Consider the following 23,775-nt stretch of genomic DNA (forward strand, 5'->3'; position numbering starts at 1 on the left):
AGGAGGTATCGCGAGATGAACCGCTTACCACAGGCGTCCAGGCGGACGCACGTTTGCAGGAAGACGTTCACCAAGAGCAGTAGCGTAGCTCGAACCCGTAAGCATGTATAGCTGCTTTATTACCGCTCCACATGGAAAGCGCACTACCTTCAACGGTTATCTCTGTCCGTAAAACTAGCATTTCTCAAGTAGCCCCAAGGGCGGTGCTGCCTCATTCAACTTTTACGAGCACGCTTAAAACGTCTTCTCTCTCTCTCTCTCTTTGTTGCGCACTTAATCCAGTTGTACTCGTCGCGTCAGATTTGCTGAAAAAGCAGTTCCTGCGAACAGTAGCAGTTCCTCTTCAAATTCCGTGAGGTGAAGGCTATCGTGAAGAATGTCTAATGAAACGACCCAAACAGAAGCCTCTGAAGGTCTCCGTCAAGGCTTGTGATTAATAAGAGCTGGATTTTATGTAGCGATGCGACACCTTTGCCACTGCTGCGGTCAAAGCCCTTCCTGCACGCGGGACACAAAATAACCACGCCATCGTGCCTGATTCACTTTCATTTCCAAACATACTCCGCAAGAAGCGTGCAGCAAATGGCGAACACACGTACGCTTTGCGCCACAGCTTTCGATTGGCATGTAGCTTGTGATGGCGGCCGCAGTAAGCGTCGTGGGGACGAGCGCAGTTTTTTAAGTAATAGTTTGCTCAGTTGCACGACTTACCATACTGTCGTCAGCTGACTGGGCGTGGTTAGAGGAAATTGAGCTCGGTAACCTTAATTATAGCGCGCGCCACCTGCCGCGCTGTCTTGTCAGGCCATTTCGGCGCGGCGTTATACTACAGGATGCAACAATCCATTCCCGAAAACCAGATGCTACTCCGAAACGTGCGACTTTACGATTTGAAGTCTTAACGCCGCGCCTTTTTCTGGTGAACTCCAGGGCGTGGAAACGCAACCGTGCCGGAGTCAGAGCCACGTCATCGACCGTACATCACACACAAACCGAGAACCAACCGATCGCCGAGCAACAGCGGCATAACCGTGGTTTCCAGTGAACTAGCGCGAACTCTCGCCAACCATCTGGTGAGCGTGATTGCGAGCCTGATGACCTCCAAAAAGCGTCACTGGCCTCCGGATGGTAGTAAGAGGAGGCGGACTGAGCGCGCGGGTGTGTTTTGTGTGCCTTCCTTTCACCATGGTTGGTGGCGGGGCGCGGCCGGCGCCTTGGGCACCAGGTAGTCTTCGCTGTCCAGCTCTTCCTCGAGGGGCTCCGGCTCTTCCTGCGGCGGCGGAGGTGGCGGGTACGTGTCCACGAGCCGCTTGTAGATGTCGCTGAAGCTGAGGCGGTCGCGCGGCTCCGTCTTCCAGCAGCCTGCCATGATGGTACACACGTGCGCGGGACACTCCTCGGGCGGGCTCAGCAGGATGCCCTGCAGGATCAGCTTCACCACCTGCGAAAGTGTTCAGGTGCCTGCATTGATTCTATGCTCATTCGTAGCGCGTAATCAAAGAACGAGGCAGGAGGGAAACGACGTACACAAGCGCTAACTTCCAACTAAAGGTTTTATTGCTGATGAAGTGCTACTCATACATGAAAAGCAATGCGTATGAGCCACATTACAATCACGTGAAGGGTAAAAAAAGGACAAAAAAAAATCAACAAGGATCACCGCACGTACGTTATGGATAAGAAAAACTGCTAAAGTTCAAGTAACAAAGTTTCATGCCCGATAATATGTTCTGCTGTATTAGTTATACTTTTTGATATATTGTGTACTTCCTTGCTTATTTTCACTTACCAATGTATTACGATTCGCGCGTTCATTTGTATTCCTTGTACTTTTTAATTTCGCTGCGTCAAACCCACGTTTTGTATACATTTTTTTTTTGAACCGAGGGTCCCGTTGCGACCGTTGACTTTGGGACCCTCGTCTGCATCTGCATACTATATGTACCTGATCGTTGCTTGTTGGATGGATAATAAACCTAAAAATTTGAAAAAAGAATGTTCGTTAAACGGAAGCGCTGTTTTTCGAACTCCGGGTAAACGGAACTACAAATGTTACCGAAAACGAATCTGAGTGGCCACTCTCGGTGGCATAGCGATACGCATCACTGTTGGCGCCTTTCCTGCGTTTCCTTTTCGTGATTTCCCGCCATTTCTCCAGGACTAGGACAACTACCGAGGTGGCTTTTGCTGGCTTTTGAGGGTGCCATGGTCCGTGTGGCTTAACATAGTCGTGGCTAGCTGTGGTTTCTTTCTGCTGGACAGTGAGCTGCAAGTTTGACGTGTTTCAGACGGCGGCTCAGAAACGCCCGCACAATACGCTCACGCTGGTGACGAACGTCAAAGCTATCGATGACTTCGAGAGTGGTTGCTTCACTAACACGGCTATTTTCTTGTGGCATTTTTCTTTTTGTAATCAAGTTTTGCGCCGGTAGCTCCAGTCAGCGGCTGCGTCGAAGAAGCTTTGTAATCAGATCTGCTACAACTATTATGTGCTTTTGGCACGAGAGCATCTGGCTCTTTCAAAAGAGCACCTTGTGTACCCTTGAGCACAATCTCTCGGTGAATGGAACTCCTCATAAACCGAACTAATTACCCTGGTCCCTTGAGGTACGTGTAAAGATAGTGCACTGTTGTTTATTTGCATTAATTGAATATTACACATTCACGAGCTGTTACACCTAACGAATGATTAAAACATCGCAATGTCCCTAGGTACCATTGTAATGAGTTGTGATGTAACAGGCTTTCACATATGTAAATTAATCATACCATTGTTATGCTGGTGTGTGGTATGTGGAAAGCGATGTACTTATGTGTACAGAAATGCGCGAGTAAAAAAAAAAAAAGAAACAAAATATTAGCGAAGAATTTTTTTAGTATTATATTTCTCGCTCAAGTTGAAGCGCGTGGTACATAGTTGAAGGAAACAGGCCGTTCATGTCACACATGAATAAAGAATGAAATAACAAGAGGGAACGCAGCTTGAATAACAATATACGAACACTCTCTTTCTGTGCGAATATGAAAGCTGCAATATTATCAGGAATTGACTGATAAGTTGGTTCCTCATTACAGAAAAAAAGTAAAAAAAAAAATAGCGTTACCAGACGGGACGAAACACTAAAGAACACTAAGACACTGCGTAGTGTCTGTGTGCTCCTTCCTGATTCGTCCCATCTCGTAGTGCTGTTTCTTTTTACTGTAATCTAAAATATTTTGTAGGATGAGGAGCTTAAAATACAAGTTCGCGATTGAAGTAAAGCCAATTGGGTAAAATAAAGCGAGCGAAAGATGCTTAACCTAGTGAAGTTACACAACGGCCTTGCGTGTAAAGAAAATGATATTGGTTCTGCTTACGCATAGCGCCCTCAAAGAGCTGTGCTATTGACGCTGGTTGTTCTATTTTTATTTACCTTCGATGCATTCAGCGAAGCACTACTAATTATTTCGGTGGGCCGCTGTGCTAGGCACACGTAAAACCGATGCGAAACGAACGCAAATAGTTAAATCTACCTTCGACGGAACCAGGAAAATGTTACGAAGCTTCTACTTTCGTATGACTCTCAAGACTTCGTGCTGACGCAATAAACAAAAATGTGATTGACTAAGTGATTAAATTCAAATAAGGAAGAAAAAATGCATTTCGTTTAACTCAGTCGTCTCTTGAGCAGACCCAATTCCACAATGCAGCTGCGTGCAAAAAAAAAAAAAAAAAAAAAAAAAAAACAGACTTTGCAGCTCGGTGAGGTTTATTTCTAGCGCCTCATTAGCCTGAGCCTCTTGAAGCTGCAATGAGTGAATTGTGTATTTATTTTTTACGTATACGCTTAACTCTAGAGGCGCACTGTGCTGAAGCCTGTGTGGAAAGGACTGACACATCATTAGTCTCAATGCTGCCTCGTGCGCGTCTGTTTACCATGCGATCCACTGCCAGCTAATACCGACGATAGACGAAGCCAATTCTTGTAAAATTAAAGCTCACGGAAAGCTGTGTATTATTAGAATGCAGGCAGATTTCCTGCGACATACGGGAATCGAGAGAAAACGAAAGTCTGCGAGACGTTCTGACATATATTTTGCGTCATCGCTTCTTAATCGCACCAGAGTGAGCACTGTCTGAACTATGCACGAATGTAAATAAATTAACATCAGGTTTTAATGGCCCCGTGTCTCCGCGGTCGACAACATAAGAAATATTATCATGCTGAAACCAAACAACAGCCTTTCTGCTCAATGTTTCCTGGTCGTCGGGATGAACTAGGTGACACTGATTGTTCTTTTTTTTTTTAAGTCCTACAACTTTATATTATAAATATATACGGTTTTTTTTCATCCATTTCATTCCCATTAATTTATCATTTCTTTAATTCAATTAGTAAGTACAAGTAATTTCCCCTATGTTGTCCTCGGTGTCATTGTTTGTTATATATATTGTGTCATTGTTTGTATATATATGCGTTAGCTTGCGTATGAGGGTGCGTTCATTTACGTATATTTCGGCAATTTGCGTTAGTGCATACTACAGGTGTGTTTCAGTCCCTCTTTCTCTTTTCCGATTTTTTTTTTCAGCCATCATCCTTTTTGTTCACTTTCCAACGCATTTAGAGGGGGTAACTTGTTATATATTGGAGCAGGTCGGCGCGCGCATCCTCAACCGCGCATGCATATCGTTGTCGATATCGATGAACAGGCGACACACGATGAGGCTGTCACGCAGATGTCGAGCTTAGCGTCACGTCATAAATAAACAAGCGACGAAGGAAATAAAGCCTAGTCATCGGGGACCGAAGCTGGTTCCTCTTTGTTCTGAAATCCGTGCTTATGAAACTGCTGCGGCGATTTTGAAAAGGTTGCGTCGCGCCGGGAAGATTGGAACAGTTTCTTCGCGACGAAGGATGCCGTGTGCGCGCCGCGTTCGAGATGCTGATTATGACTGATAATAATAATGATAACTTTTGAGGTTTTATTCCCGTTAGTTCTTTTAAGAAACAAACTGCGCAGTGGGGGCTATGAGAGGTGCCATAATGGAGGGCTCCAGATAAGCATCACCTGCATAGAGATATTTAATGTTTACGTAAGTCTAGGTACGCGATTGTTCTTACATTCTATTACCATAGGAATGCGGTTGCCATGGCTGGAAACCGAACCCGCGACTTCGTGCTTAGGGCAATGACGAAAGGGTTACCTCACGCGAAAACACGCAAGGAATTTGCTTGTAGCACTTAGGTTGCAGTTAAGGGCGAAACACCCAGCAATATTGTTTTCATTTGTAGACACGAATTCGATTGTTGTTCTTTTCAAGCATCTTGACCGGTCGTAAGCGCAGGCAGCTCGAACTCTTCAGAAGTCTTTCCTTTTTTTCAGCTACAATATTGATGTCAGCTTCTCTGCGTTATGTATCATAGAGAGGCAAAGCACGCTTTACAGGAGGTATAAACCTGGAGGAGGGGTTCGACTGGTGAAGTCGTAAAAGGCGCTTTCCATATAGTATGTTTTACAGCAAAAGAAGTTCTTCCAGCCAATTAAGTTTGCAGCACAGAGTGTGTTGAGTCAAGCTTATGGAAATAGTGGTATAATCTACGGGGGTGGGACTATTACGGTACTGTCACCCGCCGCAGTTGCTCATTGGCAATGACTGCTGAGCATGAGGGCGATTCCGGACTGAGGCGGCTGATTCCAATGGGGTAACGGAGGGTTTGGGGGGGGGATTGCAGAAAATGGTTGTGTGTCGTTCCTTGAGTACCTGTATAGATCACCGGCTGGTCATAACTATCGGGAGCCCTGAACTTCGGCATTCCTATGCAACATCGGGACGTTAATTCCAACGATTTAATTATCGTGCTGTATGCAGTCATTTTGCGTAACTTATTTTACTTTTTTTCAGACTAATTAGTTATTCAAGGTTAGTTAGTGAAATTTTCACATCTTTAGTTGACATTTTGGTCTAGATGTTCGCGAGCAAATTTTAGAACTGATCCAACTATCAAAATCAGTTGCTTCCACCACGTCACTCTTTTCCGCATTGAACACAGAAGCAATGTCTGCAACACAATAAAAAAACGAAGAAACACACTTGATGACTGAATCGTGCGCCGCGCTGCAAACGCCGCGAAGACGATCGAGCCGGTCTTGCTGTCTTGCTCGACGGCTACCATCGAAGCAGGAGGAAGCCCACTCCCCCCCCCCCCCCCCTCCCCCCGCTATAGCAGCCGGTGACAGTACGTGATCGCTGCGCTCTCGCGGGTCGTTAACCGGTGTCACGAAGCAGCGCGATTTTGCCTTGCACCGTAACACTGAAACAGTGGCTGACATGAATGCACATGTCATCAGCGTAATAAATGGCCTGTCAGTCCAATGTGCCCCACGCCGGACAAACAATCATATTTGTGTGGTGTGTGTGTTTGTGTGTGTAAGTGTACGCGCTTCGGTGCGATGTGTGTGCGTTTGTACGTGTGTCTGTCGGTGTGCGCGTTGTGTTTTTGTGTGAGCGCGCGCGTGTGCGTGTCTGTGTTTTATTTTCAAATTTTTTAAGGGTATTATGGTGGCGGAGCATGAACTGGCCACCGCGTGGTAAATATTTTTGTTTTCGCGTGCTTTCTGTTTGATTGAAAAAAAAAAAACAGAACAAAACAAAACAAAAACAACAACAAAGAAAAAACACCCAATAACAAGAAGATACTATTTGAGTGGCGTGGTGCATACAATGAAATGCAGTATCTTTAATGAGTATCTACTACTTTCTCACAAAAACCGAGCAAAAAGTGAATATTCAAAAAAGTTGGTTAACTAAGCTCGATTAATTCCCAAATTAAATACAACGTCAATATAACACGAGCCGCTACCCTAGGTGACTGCAACCAATGCTGTAGTAGCCTTACTTCGTAGACTGTATCACTTTTTCAGAATTTGCCTCGATTACGCGGTACAAACTTTGTAAGACGTGGCTCTACACGGGGTGTTCGAACTAACGTTACTAAGTTTGACGTCCCCAACCAACTCACGGGCCACGACAGGCACCGTAGTGAGAGGCTCCTGATTAATTTCGACCACGGGGGGTTCTGCAACGTTCACCCAAAATGAGGTACATGGGCGTTTTTTGCATTCCCCCTTTTCGGAATACAATTGAACGTACGTATTACGCATGTGTCATGTGATCTACGTTAAAACGACGATGACATTTGTACTCCGGCGATGGAACGTTAAATGGACACTAAAGAGAAACACTAAATCAGTTTAGACTGACGAAGTATTCTTTCCAAACTATATTTGTTGTTAATTTCGCGGTAAGAGGTTGATTACTACAAAAAAATGAAGGTCAAAGTTGCATTTCTTTAATTTCGCACAGAGATCCCAGCGCCGGTATGTCAATGTGACCTCATGGATTTCAGAGCATTTTTTTTTTCGTATTTGGCACGTTGTGGCTCAGTTACAGTTCTTGAAGTTTGCCACGTTTAGTCTTTGGCTCCTTTAAACACAATGTAGTTGTTTTTTACAGATAACAAATTAACTACGCCGTAGCAGACGCCGCTAAAATCAATGACGTCATGGCTGGCTGGTGCGGGAAGGAGACGTTCGCCAGCCGTCTGTCGTGCTTGCGTCTCTTTTGGCTTATTAAGCCTCTTCTCAGGGTAATAGTGATTTTTATTTTGCTATTCTAGAAGGGTAATCTACAAGTACATCTGAAATAATTTTTCTACTTAGTGTCCCTTTGAAACCTGTTCGACCTGGCACGATCTCGAAGGCAGTACTATGTCGCACAGCTTCTGCGTAGCGTGAGCTTGTACGAGGAAAGGAGCGGGGAACGTAAGTCAATCCCCAGGATGGGGGTCTAACACAGCCTCTCAAAGCGGTAGTTTCCGCGAGGCAAGAATGCGAGAAACTGGCACACGAGACAGACGCGTCTCAAGGAGCTAGTTGGCATTGTCACGAGAGAGCCATGCATACGACCGTGGCCTAATGGGTAGAGCATCGGGATGCTGTGCTCGAGGTTCGATCTCACCGTAGGCCGCGCCCTCCTTTTGGATCCGCATAAAAGACATGCATCCGCATAGAAGGCGAGGCCTCGGGGGTTGTCGTCCGGCCGGTTGCGCGGCACTCGAGTTGCGCGAGTAAACGCTCTTGTTCGAATGGAGGACTCTGGTCTGTCTTTCTGCACGGCTGCGGATGGGTACAGCAAGCGAAACCCGCACGCTTCTCAAAACAACAAAAGCAGTTGTTTCCGACAGACGCCCTTTTGTGTAGCATTTTTTTCTCGGTATTCGAGGCAAAGGTCGAGTAATAAAATCAAGAAAAACGCGGAAGGCCAAGGTTGCGCGCTACAGCAGTGGTGAAACCCTGCAAATACGCCCAGAATGAGCTAGACGCAGTTCACGTTTAATATTTTGTTAAGATGTGACGGGAGTTTTACCGATTTGTACAGTGGCCGGTTTAGCTTCTCGGCTGGGGCCTGGTGCGCTAGACAGTTTCTGACAGCGGTAAGCAGTCGGTGAAATCCAAGCTACCAGGGACCGCGGCGCGCGCTCTCGATTTGCGCCGTCAGGCGAGACTGGTACGGGCGACTGTATAATGGTTCAATCGTGAAGGAGTACGTGGACTTTTAAATGGTCTCGTCACGGCCCTCGTTCCGAACGCTCTTTTTAGGTTCATGCTAGTTCCCAGAACTATTGAGAAGTTTATTTTTGAATTTTTAGTGGAATAAACATTATTGCTTACTGCAAGACTTCCGAAACACTTAGTCGTCATAGAAACTTTAACCCATTTGCCGACACTTACAGGTATTTATTTTCTTTCTTTAATTTTTTGTTGGCTTTAACTTCTGTTTGAGTAAAGAGCTTCACGAAAGATAGCTTACAGAAAACAATAGCGTCTGATGGACGTAGAAATTGGGCCGTCAAATGAATACTTAAGCAGTCAGGCTATTGGTCACCACTAGTTATTTTACAGAACGCGCACGACCATACTGGTCGCTTTTTCCCGTGGCTGCTGACAAGTTACAACGTGTTTCATTCGCGCAGAAGGGCATGGCTATTTTAAAACCTTAGTGCGCGTTATTTGAAACATTCTGTATAAGGCGTCCATGTATGCAACATGTAACTGTACAGTGCTGTACAGTTACATGTTGCATACATGGCCGCCTTAGACAGAAAAAAAAAAGAGTTGGAATTTTTAAAATGCGATTTGAGTAGGTCAAATATTGCTCAATATTTGACCTACTCAAATCGCAAATATTGGACCTACTCAAATCGCATTTTTAAAATTCCAACTCTTGTTTTTTTATTTTTTTTAGAAGAAGGTATTACATTGGATAACGAATTTGAGATTGAGCGTAAAAACACACAGTACGTTGACAAGTTGAAGACACACGTTTCAGATGAAAGAAAAAAAAAAAAATGTTATAAGGTGCCTGGTAGATAGACGAGGCGTTCCCATCGGTTGCTGAGTACAACAGGAAGAACTTCATATATAGCATTTTCACAGAGCTATCAAATTAGAAGCTCGCTGATGTCGCTTAATGTGCGGATTGTTGTATAATCATAGCGTTTTCTATCTTTCTTTCTTTTTTGCTTGACTCTAGTTATTATGTTTTTCGCGCAATGTTCTTTTTGAATTCTGAAGGGCTTCAGAGGCGTTGCAATCGTCAGGAGAAAGTAAAACAGAACAATGCATATTCGAAGTCCGTTCACGGTTTCTGAAAGCTACGTGGACTGCGTGCAAATTCCTTTGCGGGCGTTGCTCTTTCTTCCTTTTTTTGATTGCCGCACTTTGAGGCAGATATATGCTACTGGCTGTGAGCAGCGGACTTGTGAGAAAAACGCACGAAGTATTCACTACCTCAAAACTAAAAAGAAAGTCGGGTAAATACGTCCCTCTCTATAAAGTTAAAAAGAGGAGGCACCGCGCTTTTTACCAGTTTAGGCTTAGCCATGCAGAGCAGCGCGTGTCTGCTACGTGTGAGAAAGAGAAGGCGTCGTCCGACGATGCGCAGCTTTAATGTCATACCCGCAGGTGTATTGGACATTTTTGCGCCTCTAAATGAAATCCGCCAGTTATCAAAAAGTAAACCAAGCAAACGGAACGTGCCGATTGACTTTCATAGCCAGCGTGACGTACGACCAAATTTTATTTTTTGTGAATCCTTCTTTTCAAACATTTTATAACATTCGGCCTCTGCTGGGGAGCAGGTAGAAAAAAAAAAAAAAGAAAGAAAGCGTTCACAAGATATACTCAGATAGTTGTGCACTAAAAAAATAGGGAGAAGAGAAGGGGAGACTTGAGGAGCTGCCCAAGGAAAACGAGCACGGAAGTCCAGCAATGATTGCTCTCGTAAATTAATTCCTGTCGGCTGTCATCTCAGAAATGGTGGCAGTTTCTGCTGCCAGTACGCCAGACTTCTAGGTATTAGATTCGATGCTATTCGAGGGCTAATTCCGGGAAACATGCATCCCGCTCTTGCTTCGCTGCATCAAGTCGTCCTTACCGAGGTGCCCGTAAAATGTCACGTGGCATTGACCTGAGGAGGCTGTCAGTGCGCAAAATTGCCTCGTCGCACGAATGAGCGGAGTTGGCGGTGATTATTTGCTGAATGGCCACTCATTTGGTGTTTACTTTGCCCCGTGATTCAGAATTGTCGCATGACTTTAATTCCCATCGGAACCATCGAGCAGAAAGCTTTGACAGGCCTTCTTTTTTCCTTTTTTATTTATTTATTTAGAAATACTGTAGCCCTCACTTGAGGGCCATTACAGGAGAATTGTCAAAAAAACAAAAACAAAATAACATAAATATCATCACCGATAATACAACAACATAAAGCATTGTCAAACAAAAATTACAGAAAAAATGAACAAAGTGTACACGTGTAAGGACTCTTAGAAATGCAAGAAATAACACAAAGCATGATCAATTCTTAATTATCCCGTTGCCTGTAATACAAGTCTAGTTGAGTCTAAAACTCTTCAACATTGTGCTGTTACAGTGCAATCCGGAAGGCCATTCCATATGTTAATACATGAGGGAAAGAATGAGTATGGAAACCATCAAGGTGTGTTTTATAAGGCTGGATCGTGGTTTAAACGCGCACTGTGTTTTAGAGAGGGACGAATGTACGTTTCTTTGTTTATTTTTATTTGATTCCTGGTTACCTGGAAAAACAATTTCATTCGTTGTTTGTCTCGTCGTGTTTCCAGCAGTTCCAGGTCGCAGCATTTCAACATGTCTGTTACAGAATCGGTTCTCCGATAGCGCGAACAAACAAAACGCACAGCGGTTCACCATTACCAGTGATAACGTTGAGACATTGAAACTCGTCCGTTTTTACGGCAAATAAACGGTTGATGTGTCCGTTACACTGACTGGCTATTGCGGCAAGGTACGACTATGCGACTATGTATGAAAATTTCTGCTCAAGTTTTCTTCATGTATATAGCTTCAGTCATGTTATTCACCTTTTATTGTGCTCTTGTGTCTGAAGAATGAAGTCTGCTACGCTTGAATGCCTCATTTCCCGAGAGAAACGCGTAGGAGCTGTTACCAGCCATAATAAACATGCTTCAAATCTCCCTCCTCTCTCTCATTCTTTTTTGCTTTCTGATTGTCATTAAACAGTCAATTATGCTTCTGTTTTGTTTCGTGTTTGTAATTTTTATTTCGTTCAAGATGATATTCAAAGAACGCCGTTTGTCTTCTTTTGTGACAAGGGAAAGTCTCCTGGCAGTATGGCCTGATAACGCTTTTGGCGTATAGACAACATGCCACTGGATGAGCGTCAGCTGCATGCTGTAATTGCGCGGCGTACAAGTACACCTTCCTCGACAAAAGGTGTTTTGCTCTCAAGCAGGGACGCGTCACGACGGTAAGAGCTTAAAAAAAAAAAAAGAAATGGCAGACTTCAGCGACTATTTTATTGCCTTAGCTTAGTTACTGCGAAGAGCAACTATGAGACGTTTTCTTGCGGCATTTTTTCCTATCCTGCTCGTTTCTTTCGGGCGGTTGCACTTTCTGCCTGCCGTCTTCGAAGAGTTCGCATCCGCTCGCGGTCTGCACCTTTTATTGCGATAGCAATTATATGGACACTCAAAAGCAGATTTCTGCCGTCGGCGTCGCCGTCGCCGTCGCCGTCGCCGTGAGGTTCCGTATGACGTCATTTGGAGAAGAAATCGTCGCCGCGCGCCGAACGCTGTATGTGCGAGTGAAAGGGCGCGAGGGGCGCGTCTTTCACGGGGAGTGAACGCACGGCGGAGAACAAACGCGCGTTCTGCGCCGTGCTCGCTTAAGGGCTGCAAAAGTAGGCGTCTCTGTTCTCCTTCACAATCACCATGTATGTAGAGCAAACGCGCCTTCTTTCGACGAGCGAGAGGCCGTGGGGGAGGGGGAGGGAAGGGAGGCGACGTTTAGCTGCGGCACGCAGTGCCTATTTATATCAGAGGCTCCGGCAACAGTCACCAACGCCGCACGCATTTTGAGCGAACGCGGGCAAAACGCCGATGGTGTCTTCAACAGTTCTGCGTGTTGCCGATGTTGCTGCATGTCCAAGTTTATACAGCTGATAAAGCTAATATCATTACTCCGTATAGCTCTCTACAAGTTTGCTATCGCAATTGATGCTTCGCCTTTCAGGTGAAACTGCGACAACTTTTTTCAGGCTTCTGTGTTTCCGAGCTCGGTCAGTCGATGCGAGTTTAACAAGTCTTGTGTTTGAGCTGGTGGGTACTCTAGGATATTTGTAGGATTTTAGGCGTTGAAAGAAGCTCAGATATAAACTTCGACGAGGCGCAGCCGCGCTAAGTCCAAGCCAAAAGTCGGGGTTGATGCGTGCATCCATCTCACTTACGATGAAACCTCAGCAGCAATACATCGTCTTTACTAGGAGCCAATGCGTGCCTTATGCTCATTACCGCGAGAGCTGAGTGGCCTCATCTGTGAAGATGATTGCGGGTGCCTTCACGCAACGACATTTCATGCGTGACATTTAGCGCCCTTCTTTTACTGCGAAGTTGTAAAAGCGATCTCCACAACACTTTTCGTGCGGCGACGGCTGCGGCGTGTGGCGGCGTGGCCGGTAACGAATGTCAGTCAAAGAAGGGCCAGCGACGCAGCCTGCCTCGCCTGCCGCGAAGCGGATGTTTGAACAGGCCATGGGAACGCGCAGCCGGACGCCGGTGCTGGTAGAACCGGCACAGAATACACCAACAAGATTCGGTTAAGGCGGAGACTATAGAAGTTCTAAGCCGGATATGGTGAAGCGGTGGCAAAGTCTTGGGTAGATTTCGAGCAGTGGCAAAACAGACCACTAGATCTTCCGAAGCGTGTGAGATCTTCCTTACACAGCTTCGTTGTCTTTAATGCATGTTGCCTGGATTTGCATACATACGCGAAGTTTTTTTTTTTTTGTCTGCTGATTTGTCAGCGAAAAACGTCCAGAATGACAGTAATGTTGAACTGATTGCATCTGCGTCTTGTCTGAGTTCTTGTACTACAATTAAGATAATCTATTAAAGGACATGGTTGTCGAGGCTGCACACATGGCCGAATGAAGTTATTCGACACAACGCAATGTTAACTGCCTCCCGTGGATCATTCTGCGAGTCTAAGTTCGATGTTGCCCTGAAACATGAACGCGCGAAAGACAGTGAGAGGTTCGCTGAACAGGCAAACGTGACGCTGTCCACGTTAACATTAGCTAGCGTATGGTTCTTCCAACAGTCTCGTAGCTTGGAAAATGAAAATGGAATACTTGGATATGCCTATAGTCAGGCATACCCAAGTTTCAAGAGGAGCAAAATGTACGGCTCAATGCGCGACGAATAACGACTTGATTAGTCACATTTCCGGCGTCTTGTTCGATCGATTGATGGAGCGAAGGCCAGCCTGCAAGATGTGTAGGGAACTTAACCACAACCTGGCTCGTGAGCGCGTGGCACAGTACCATATCTATTGTATCACAATATCGCTATATCAACTGCTTGTGCGCTGCGTTCTGGAGACAGTCTTTGGCAGGCATGTACAGGATGACCGATTCAACGTTGTTGTTTCGTCGTTGGAAACCCTGGCCCCACTTTCGCTCACCACTGAGCAGCATCGGAGCGTACTCGCTGCAGATGCTAGGGCATGTAAAGAATGTACGAGTCGCATAGTGACTTCACGGCCGCGCATCTCATGACAGGGTGATGTTGCACGTACCTCCTCATTCGAGTGGCCGTAGTAGGGCTGCTTTCCGAAGGTGAAGATTTCCCACAGGACTACACCGTAGGACCAGACGTCGGACTCGAGGGTGAACTTGCCGTACATTATGCTCTCGGGGGCCATCCACCGCACTGGCAGCATGCGGGAACCACGTATCTGCGAGTCCGAAAGAGCAGCGCACTCAGTGTCCGTTGGTGGACCGCGCAGGCCGAGTGCGGCCACAACTTTGCCCGAGAGGCCATTTGTGGAGTTTCGCTCTCTAATTGCTGACTCATACTTATATGCGAGCGTAACAACCACTCATTTCCCCGGCACAGGGCGCGAACAACCGTAAGAGCTGCTCGCCTCGTTTTAGACGAGAGCACGCTCGCCGACTGAGGAGAGAAATCAATAAATAGAAAAAGGTAGGAGGCAACGGAAGTTGTTAATCCATTTTAAAAAAACGTTTGGACCCACTAACTGCGTTACGGTCGACTGCGTCTTGTCGGCTAATTTGGTGGAAAGGCAGTTCCCTCGAACAACGAAGAGTAACAGCACGAGTGTGGTCGCTGCTCATGGCACAGGAGCTACTCTTTTGCAAAAATCATGAAGCTAAACGCCCTATCTTCAGAACCAGATGCTCAAGGGACGAAAACTTGGGCAAAAGACGGCGAACCGTCTGCTACTGGCCTCAAGGAGGAAAAGTCCCTATAGAGGCTGGGACTTTCCGTTTTGGAAGCTCTTTCGGAGTGTGAGCTAGCGTCTACGTAGTACCCGCTGTTCGCGGTTCCTTAACACGCTACCGCCTTCGATTTCTTTAGCGTTTCTTCAATGGCTTCTCGTTTCGTTTGCCTACTTGTATTATGTCTGCGTGTCGAACTGTATCTGGGAGCAAAAGGCTCCGTCAGGCTGTATAGCCTTTTGCTTCGATTTCTGTTGATGTATATGAAGAAATCAATAAATAAAATGAGACTAACTCGTTTGTATTCTACGTCAGCCTTACCTTGCCTAGCCTGCTAGTGCTTGCTGGCGTAGAAAAAATACGGTTTAAAAATTAAACTTCCACTATTTAGTATCGACCAAACTCGGGTTCACGTTTGGAATTCTTCATGAATTAGTTGGTTCATTATTACGTGGACGCAGATAAGCAAACGCACATATGCGAAACATAAAAGGATACACAAGACGAGTTTCCAATCCATTACGTGTATTTTGGAAAAAAATTAAAATGATTTGATTTGATTTGAGTGCGACTATCAGCTGTATTATTAGGCGCTGAATGCTAATTTACCGCTGTTTTATTTTCTTAGATAAAAGAAATAAAAAGCCTATAGCCTGTGGCAGGTGGAACAACTCCGCCTTTTCAGGAAGTTTACTTGAAGAGGCAGATGTTACTTCCATGACAAATGTCAACTGCAGCTAATTAACTAACTTACACAATATATGTGTTAAAAACTTGCTTTAGAAAGCACGTTGTAACTGTGAAATTGAAGCCAAGTTGTCCATTTAATAGAAATACAGAGCAATCACACCAATTTTGAGGTGCCTTCCTCAAACTGCGAAGAAATGTACTGGATATCCACTTAGTTTTGCCTTGCACTGCTCCAGATAATTTTTTTCTTGTTTTCTTTCTTTCTTTTTTTCGTGTGCATTTTCGTGCGTAGTACGTTGACTGTGTCACTAACATCTGGGCCGCTCTTCCGCGATTCGGTAATGCCAGCCCATAGCATCTCAATACTTGGTGGGAAAATTCAGCCTTTGTATGATATATATTCACCTCTTTTTTTTTTGTTTTTACCATTCAGCCTATAGTTTACACAAATCATAGTGTTTGGTGATATCGCTTTAAACCGGAGGACACCTCTTGCAGAGCTAAAGTTAGGGCGATGGTGTTTTTGTTTCAGTTCTTCTGCGACACTTTCGCAAGAACAAGCGGGTAGGCATGGGCTATATACTGTACTGGAGTGTTGAAGCGTGCTACCTTGTAGTAGTCGCAGGTGTAGATGTCGCGGGACATGCCGAAGTCGGAGATCTTGACGCAGAGGTCATTGCCCACCAAGCAGTTCCTTGTGGCCAGGTCTCTGTGCACGAAGTGCTGGGACGACAGGTAGCACATACCGCTCGCGATCTGCGTCGCCAGCCATGGCAGGCTCGACTGCACAGAAAGCAAGCGCTAAGGTCAGGAAATACGCACGATGGTTCGGCACAGTGTGAGCACCAGTTGCTGCGAATGCTTTCATTCTTAAATGCGGTAGAACGTAAAGGAGTCATTGCGACAGCCTCGCGTGGCGAGAATTTAACTTCCACGAACATTTAGAAGGCGCGTCCGCGAGGAGAGAGACCAACCCATGCGGATGCTGCCGTTTCAGCGGATCAACGTTTCCTGATTCAGTATTGCTCAAGATAACACGCACGCAAAATGCGCATATAAGTTATGAAATCTCGACACTCAGATATATAGACGAATAGAAAGGTAGTAGAAGTGGCATTCCGGCGATTAATACGCAAACTGATTGATAAAGCGTAGAAAGGCTACACAGTGAAAATTTAACCATAAAATCGACCACAAACGTTAATTGTGTGTAGAATTCTTTGCGTCCACGCCCAAGGGATCACAGTATATTTCTTATTAAATAAGTCGAGAAATGAACGTAACCTAGAGTGTTGTCTTGCAGCACTGCTAAATTTCGCCATTTTGGCGAATTTCGCCATGTTGCGTTTCGAGCCAATCCGCTAGAGGCCGTAGCAGCCCTGTGGGCTGATGAGAGAAATAGAGACCGTGAGAGAAATAGAGACCGTGAATTGGATGCAAAGAATGGAAACGAAAAGGACAATGGAGATTTACAAGAATGAGAAGAAAGAAATTGGAAGGAAAAATCTGTACGATAACACAAAGGGCAGTGCCTTGCTATTTGAGGCTCGAGCCGGTTGCCTAAGGACGAAAACATATCGGAACAAATATTCGGAACTAGATGAGACATGTGTATGCTGCAGTAAAGATCCAGAGACCACTCAGCACATCCTAATGGAATGCGACGGGATCCACCCAGCGAGAACCGTAGGTAACGTGCAACTCCCAGAAGCGCTTGGGTTTAAAGTGGAAGGAAACATAAACAGATCAGCCGTAGAGATCAGCAAGAGACGATTAGAGTACTGGTGGAAAAAAAGCAGGGAAAAGATGGATACGACCTGATCTCTTAAAATCATAGGCAGCGGTACAAGCTAAATTTTTGAAAAAGGTATACAAAAATGCGAGATAAAGAACATGTGTAGTATACCTGATTAAATCAAGCAGGCTAGGTGACTATTCGTCGCCACCCCGTTTCAAAGGGGATGCCAATAAATCATCATCATCATCATCTGATCAGAACTGACTAGATGACAGATTCGGTAATATGGCGGGAATTGACAATGCCCAGAATAGCGATTCTGGATGCAGAATGACGTTGATAGCGGGCGTAGCGCGCGCTTTCGTCCATGATTCACGTGAGCGGTCGTTCGCCTGCGGCATATAATTGAACGAGCGCAGTGACCTTTCAGACGCCACAGAAACGAATTATGACACTGTTACGGTCGTTATCTGGACATCTTGCCCCAGCGTCGCCGCAGCAAGCTGTTCGCCGACCGACAGGATTGACGTCACTGCACTGTGATGACACAGGATGATCAATTTATCGATTGACTGATTGTTCGATCGCGCACGTTCAAGTTGGCGGCGCCGTCGAAAGACCCGATGAGCATATTTTCTGCTTCCCACTAATACGAGAAACACTTTGATAAAGCCGGCAGGGCCAGATTATTTGATTTACTTACGGGCCTCTACGACAGCTCGCTCCCATTCGCGTACGGAACTGTGAATGACGTGCCGCCTCGCAGCGGCAGAAATTGCGTGACGGCAAGTGCGCCCGAAGGAATCCTTCGCGAATTGCCTCGCTTCGGCGTCTGGCGGGCCATTTCCTTGTGTACTTTTTTTTTTCTAGTGCTTCCGAGTTTCGGCATCTGAAGCTCTCCAAAACTCGATCATGTGAGCTGCAAAAATATTTTTTTTCTTACTCCCTCCATGAAGGTATCCAGCATGCTTCGCAAACAAATTACTCGTGTTACTTGTTCCAACACTCCGCCACCGCGTTGTGCTGATAAGACTGTCCAGGGAACTCGCATCAGGTTTGCATGCGTAACGAGATATCGGACGCATGCGTGTCACGTGGAAGAAAATTACACGGAGCCTTCTGCAAGCGTCGCAATTTAAGGAACGGCGAATTCGCCCGTCGTGTTTTTACTCCTGTCCGATCGCGATCGGACAAGCGACGTGTTTGCCGGAGGCTTTCACGAAATGCTTTTGTTATTACTATATTTTTGCATCCGACACGGCACTCCAGAGATATTGCGCATCCGACGCAACGGAGGTGCTTGTCTTGGAAGTAAACTGTTCTTAACACCCGGGCCTGGTCCAATAATTACGGATACTATAGACGCTGTGCGCGGGCCTCTATAGGCTAACCGCCCGTACCACTGCAAGGCGTGGAATATAGGAACAGCGACCAACCAACCACGTCGGCTCCCTTTCCACAGAAAAAACCTGAAGGCTTTTTTCATATATATTTTAAATTCTAGGGTTTTACGTGCGAAAACGACGATTTGATTATGAGGCGCACCGTATTGGGGGACTCCGGATTAATTTAGGCCTCCTGGAATTATTTATCGTGTGCCCAGTGCATGGTACACCGGCGTTTTTGCATTTCGGACCCATTGAATTGCAGCCCCCGTGGAATTTGATCCCTCGACCTCGTTCTTAGCAGCGCAACGCCAGACATTAAGCAACCACGTCTGGTACGTGAAGGTTTGAGTTACAGCCGTTGGGAAATGCGTAATTAGGAGGGTGATAGGAAAAAAAGGGAGTTTAGTTTGTTTGGTCAGTTTGATAGGCGACATCAAATAAGAGCTACGTGTAGTACACGCATAGGTAATGGAGGTATGATGCGATGCTGCTGCCCTTCGAGTTGGGGTCAAGAAAACATTGCACGAGAAGGACATTGTCACGGTTGGATTTCGTTGGCTGATATGGAGTAAGCGGCAGGTAATTATTCGATGATGAGATTCTTGCCAGGTAAGCGGGGGTACACGCTTGACGACTTGCGAAACAGTGTCTGGGACCGTATTTTATTTATTATTTACTGATACTATTAGCCGTCTTGGCCGTTACAGGGTGGGTGCAGCTTTTCGGTGCTTAATAATTGACACAGTCAAAGTTGAATTTGGTTGCTAACTAACATTTGGCTGCTTTAAGTTATCGGAAGCCTGCAAACACTTTATTAGCATGCTTTATTGCCACCTGAGATATTGCGTTGAGACACGTGGTTTCACTTACGTCTCGCATTACAGGCCACGTAGTCAACATTCTATAGAATGGGTATGTCAGAATAATCCCATCATAACCTTGGAGTGCGCCATCTACGATACTCATCGATACACTGAACATCATGTCGTTCAATTCGGTGGTGACATTAAAACTGCCATTTTCGTGCCCAAACTTCTTAACACAAATATTCCATTTCATCGTTCATCTTTTCATTGTTCAGTAGCTATGGCCGCCGAATAACATTGTTCACTGGTGTCAAAATATGGGCCCGTATTTTGTCACGTCTCATTTCATTTTCACTAGCCGCAGTGGCTTAGCGGCTGTGGAGTTGCGATTCTGAGCTCGAGGTCGCGAGTTAAATCCCGGCCGCGGTGGCTGCATTTCGATGGGAGCGAAATGCAAGAACGCTCGTGTACCCAGATTTTAGGTGCACGTTAAAGAACCCCAGGTGGTCAGAATTAACCCGGAGACGCCCACTACGGCGTGCCTCATAATCAGATCGTGATTTTAGCTCGCAAGACCCAGGAATTTTGTTTTCTGTTTCCATTTATCTTATCACGCACCGCGCCGAGTACCCCTCCCCAGCGATAACGGCGGCGCAACAGCGCGCGATTTACATCCGAGCCAATGACGAAGGGCAGAAAGAATGGAAAATGGATGAAACGTTATACAATACGGCCCCTGGAATTGTTTACTGTGAACATAAAGACCTAGACAAAGTTTGTACCCTGCTTGAAAAAAAAAGTCACAGGCCTGCGTGGGACACGCAGCACAGCCCCAGCGTAAGCTGGTGGAGCTGCTCAAGAGTAGCTCGAATTTGGGCACCACGCACAACAGGGTCTTCGCAGCAGTCTGTTCGCCTCGTTTTGACGAGAACGATCTGAACTGTCCGCCTGGCGTCGACGGCGAGCTGCGACTTGTAATGCTCTCTCCACAGCAGTCTGCTGAGCCCGATCAAGCCTTAAAACTACAACTTTCATGACGGGCGCGTCGCCTTTGCAGGCACCTTAACTAGATGGCGCACATACTGGCGGAGGCTCGGCAGCGCGTTGATTGCGCGCCTCGTCTGAATCGCATATCGTGGTCTGCGCCTGCGGACGCTGCGTTTGCAGGCATCTTACCTAGATGGCGCCACCATACTGGCGGAGGCTCGAGTCGTCTCGCCCTGCGTTTGCCTTAGGGTATTTTCCGCGGCTCGATAGCAAGCGCTTGCGTGGCTCAGTGGTATAGTATCCGGTTCCCACGAAGCGGGCGCGGGTTCGATCCCAGCGGGAATCGGGTACTTTTTTCGCGTTTCCGGCGATAGTGGTTACGCGGCCGCCGGCGGTGGCATCATCGCGACCCGAAACGGCTATTGGAATGAGCCCATATAACAGCTTACGCTGTAAAATATTTCCTATCTAAAGTCTGCCCTGTAACATGTGTATACCTTATAGTGTGTGCGTGTGTAAAACATATGTATGTACATATGTACATACATATGTGTAAAGCATATGTAAACATATGCAGGAATAGCTGGATATTATTGACTGACCTTGCGTCTTTCTTGACACGTTGTAAACTTGGTCGATTAAACTAGCTTGATACGGGTCCCAAATAATGTTGAGCTACTCTAACATGCTTTATCACGCTAACATTTCATAACGATGACTTTCATTTTGCATTATTTTCGCTCTTCGTCATTGGCTCAGACCACGGTGTAAGATATATACTCTTTAGGTGGGGACACTTCTCGACTTGCTTGCGAGGCGAGATTACCAGTTAAAGTAGCAAAGGCGCGCGCCGATCGGCCCGGTGCCGGCAGCGGATACCTATCGGCGGTGCGATGGAACTTAAAGACAGAAAAGGTTTTATCTAATGTTGCTATTACAACCGGCGTTTCGCGGGAAATCTGAATTCCCTGACGGGCGCTCTTACTGCCACGGATTACTCGTCTCTATGTGGCATGCATGGCTCTGAGGCATGTGGCAGGTGCGGTCTCTCTGCTTATTTATGGGAAACACGCTGACATTAGAAGCTGGTTCTCGCGCTTCCTACCAACTTACTATTTGTTCGCGTGTAACGGACACGTGCTTGATCCGAAGCTTTTTCAAAATTTCGTGTTTTGCGGCTCTATTTCTTAAGAAGTTTGGCTTACGCGCGCTCGCTGACGGTACTCGGTGCTCTCGCATCGGCGATCTCGCTGCGGGGTCTCCGAGTGCACTAACAGGGAGGAGGACACGCCTGCTTTTGATTGGCAGCAAAGCAGAACTTTGAACGAGAGCGCGTGACTGTTCGTAAACGAGAAGCATATTGCTCCTCTGTTGCGAAGCAACCACTTGCGGTACCGGGACCAATTGCTGTGCGTACATCAATTAGGTACCGTTTCGTGTTGTCCCGAATTACATTTTTGTGGTTTGAATGGTTAATACATGGCGGAAAGTTCAGCACTGTGGGGAGAACAGTGGGGCGAACAACGTGCTGTGCAAGGTGGTCCAGCAAAGGTTGTGCGGGAGAAGACGGAAAAACGCAAGAAATTGCAGCTTCCGAAAGAACGCTTCCTTTTGGTACGTCAAGCAGGAGCTCTCCTCCTAGCTCTGAGAAGTATCTTTTCTTCAAAATCGTATCGTCTGGGAAATGTTTGCTGCAAACTACATCCTTTGTGCTGAGCATACGGTCCTTCCTAGGAATCGCTTGAGCCCAGGCTTTGAGGCGTTCTGGATCAGAAGAAACATCGAACAAAATTTATTTTTCTTTGCAGGTCTGGTAACCTGACTTGCAACCTCTAACGATGCATTTCCTGCCCATCGTCGCTTGCTGTGTAGTCCTGTTGTTTCGTCAGATTTTGCACATGGCTGCTCACCACTTAAAGTTCATTTTGCAGATGGCAATGTTCAATACATGTTGATTTCTTGGTCAGTGAACGCGGCTCAGCACGCAAGCAACTAACATAATGGGACGGAAGGTGAGCGAAGAACAGCTACAACGATTTTAAGAGCACAAAATCCGAATGCCTCTAAGCATTTCTTAAGCCGGATTCACACGACGGGTTAGACCACTTAATCAGAGACATGGCTGAGCTTCAACAAATCATGCCGCGAGCATTTCGTCAGCGGCTTCCTTTTGTGAGACGTGATTCGGCTGCACTGAGCCACGTGACGCTAGTCCGAAGACTAAACCGGCGATCCGTCCGGTGCTGTTCAAACTTTACGAGTTTGAACGCCGCTTCGCGCGTTTTGATTTGGCCTCGTCACGGTGGGCCTTACCGAGGCGCATATAGAACGCAGGTAAACGTTTGCGCGGACAAGGAGCGCGCGGATAACACAAGCAACCAGAGATCGCGCCGCCGTATCTGCTCCGTCGAGGCGATATGCCCTCCTCCCTCGCGCCCCTCACCACGGTGACCTACTTTTGCGCGACGCGCAACCATTTCGGATTTCCCGCGAATCGCCCGGTTGCTATACCAACGGTATATAAAACCTTTTCTGTCTTGAAGTTGCCTCGTACCGCCGATAGGTATCCGCTGCCGGCACCGGGCCGATTGGCGAGCGCTGTTGCTACTTTATCTGGTCGATCACGCCTCGCGAGTGTCCCCACCTAAAGATTACAGATCTTACACCGTGGCTGAGACGCCGCCGCGTCGCCGTTATAGCCGGGATCGGCCTTTTGCAGGGATCGTCGGGTGATACGAAAAGGATGATAAAAGATGAAGTAGATCGTTACGAAATAGGGCTATGCTTACCTTTTCTTTTTCTTTTTTTTTCTCTTTCTCTTTCCCACCTTTTGTTTCTCGTCGTGTACACGTGGAAAACGAACAACAGTGCATTTTAACCGCAAGTTTGGCGTTGCTTATTTCAAGACTGGTGCGAGTTACAAAATTCGTTCCTAGTGGAGATATGGCCTGAGAACTCACTGATTTCAATTCGTAAGTTGCAATGTGTGCCCTAAAGTAATTAGTTAACAAGTTTATTAGTGTAATCTTGTCGATCATGCATTTTCACTTCTTGTGCAACAGAATATCGGCCCCTTCTAGCAATCCAGCTCAATGAGGAAATTTGTGCTATATGTCACAGGGCGACCTTTACACGTTATGTTAAGTCTTAAGAAAGAAATAAAATAGAAAGAAAGAAAGATAACACCCGTTATAGCTTATGCTTCAGTTCAAGCGCGATGTGGTTGGCAGCGTGCAGCCGTTGGTGTTGCCTTCGTGCAAATGCGGTATCCGACCAGAACATGCCTCTTCGCCTCTTCATAAGTTTCTCAGGGAAATATTGCTA

The 23,775-nt window shown here is 46.3% G+C and overlaps 1 protein-coding gene across 1 annotated transcript in view; it reads right to left on the minus strand.

Annotated features, from left to right (window-relative positions):
- Positions 1-387: 387 nt before the first annotated feature.
- LOC119444986 (high affinity nerve growth factor receptor-like) overlaps positions 388-23,775 on the minus strand; it is a 38,346-nt gene continuing 14,958 nt past the window's right edge. The window contains exons 4-6 of the mRNA XM_037709645.2: positions 16,142-16,315; positions 14,179-14,337; positions 388-1,441 (exon numbers count right to left, since the gene is read on the minus strand). Of these exons, the coding sequence (XP_037565573.2) occupies positions 1,181-1,441; positions 14,179-14,337; positions 16,142-16,315 (594 nt within the window). The 3' untranslated portion in view covers positions 388-1,180. The remainder of the gene's footprint in view (positions 1,442-14,178; positions 14,338-16,141; positions 16,316-23,775) is intronic.

Source organism: Dermacentor silvarum, chromosome 1, assembly GCF_013339745.2.
Source record: "Dermacentor silvarum isolate Dsil-2018 chromosome 1, BIME_Dsil_1.4, whole genome shotgun sequence".
NCBI lineage: Eukaryota > Metazoa > Arthropoda > Arachnida > Ixodida > Ixodidae > Dermacentor > Dermacentor silvarum.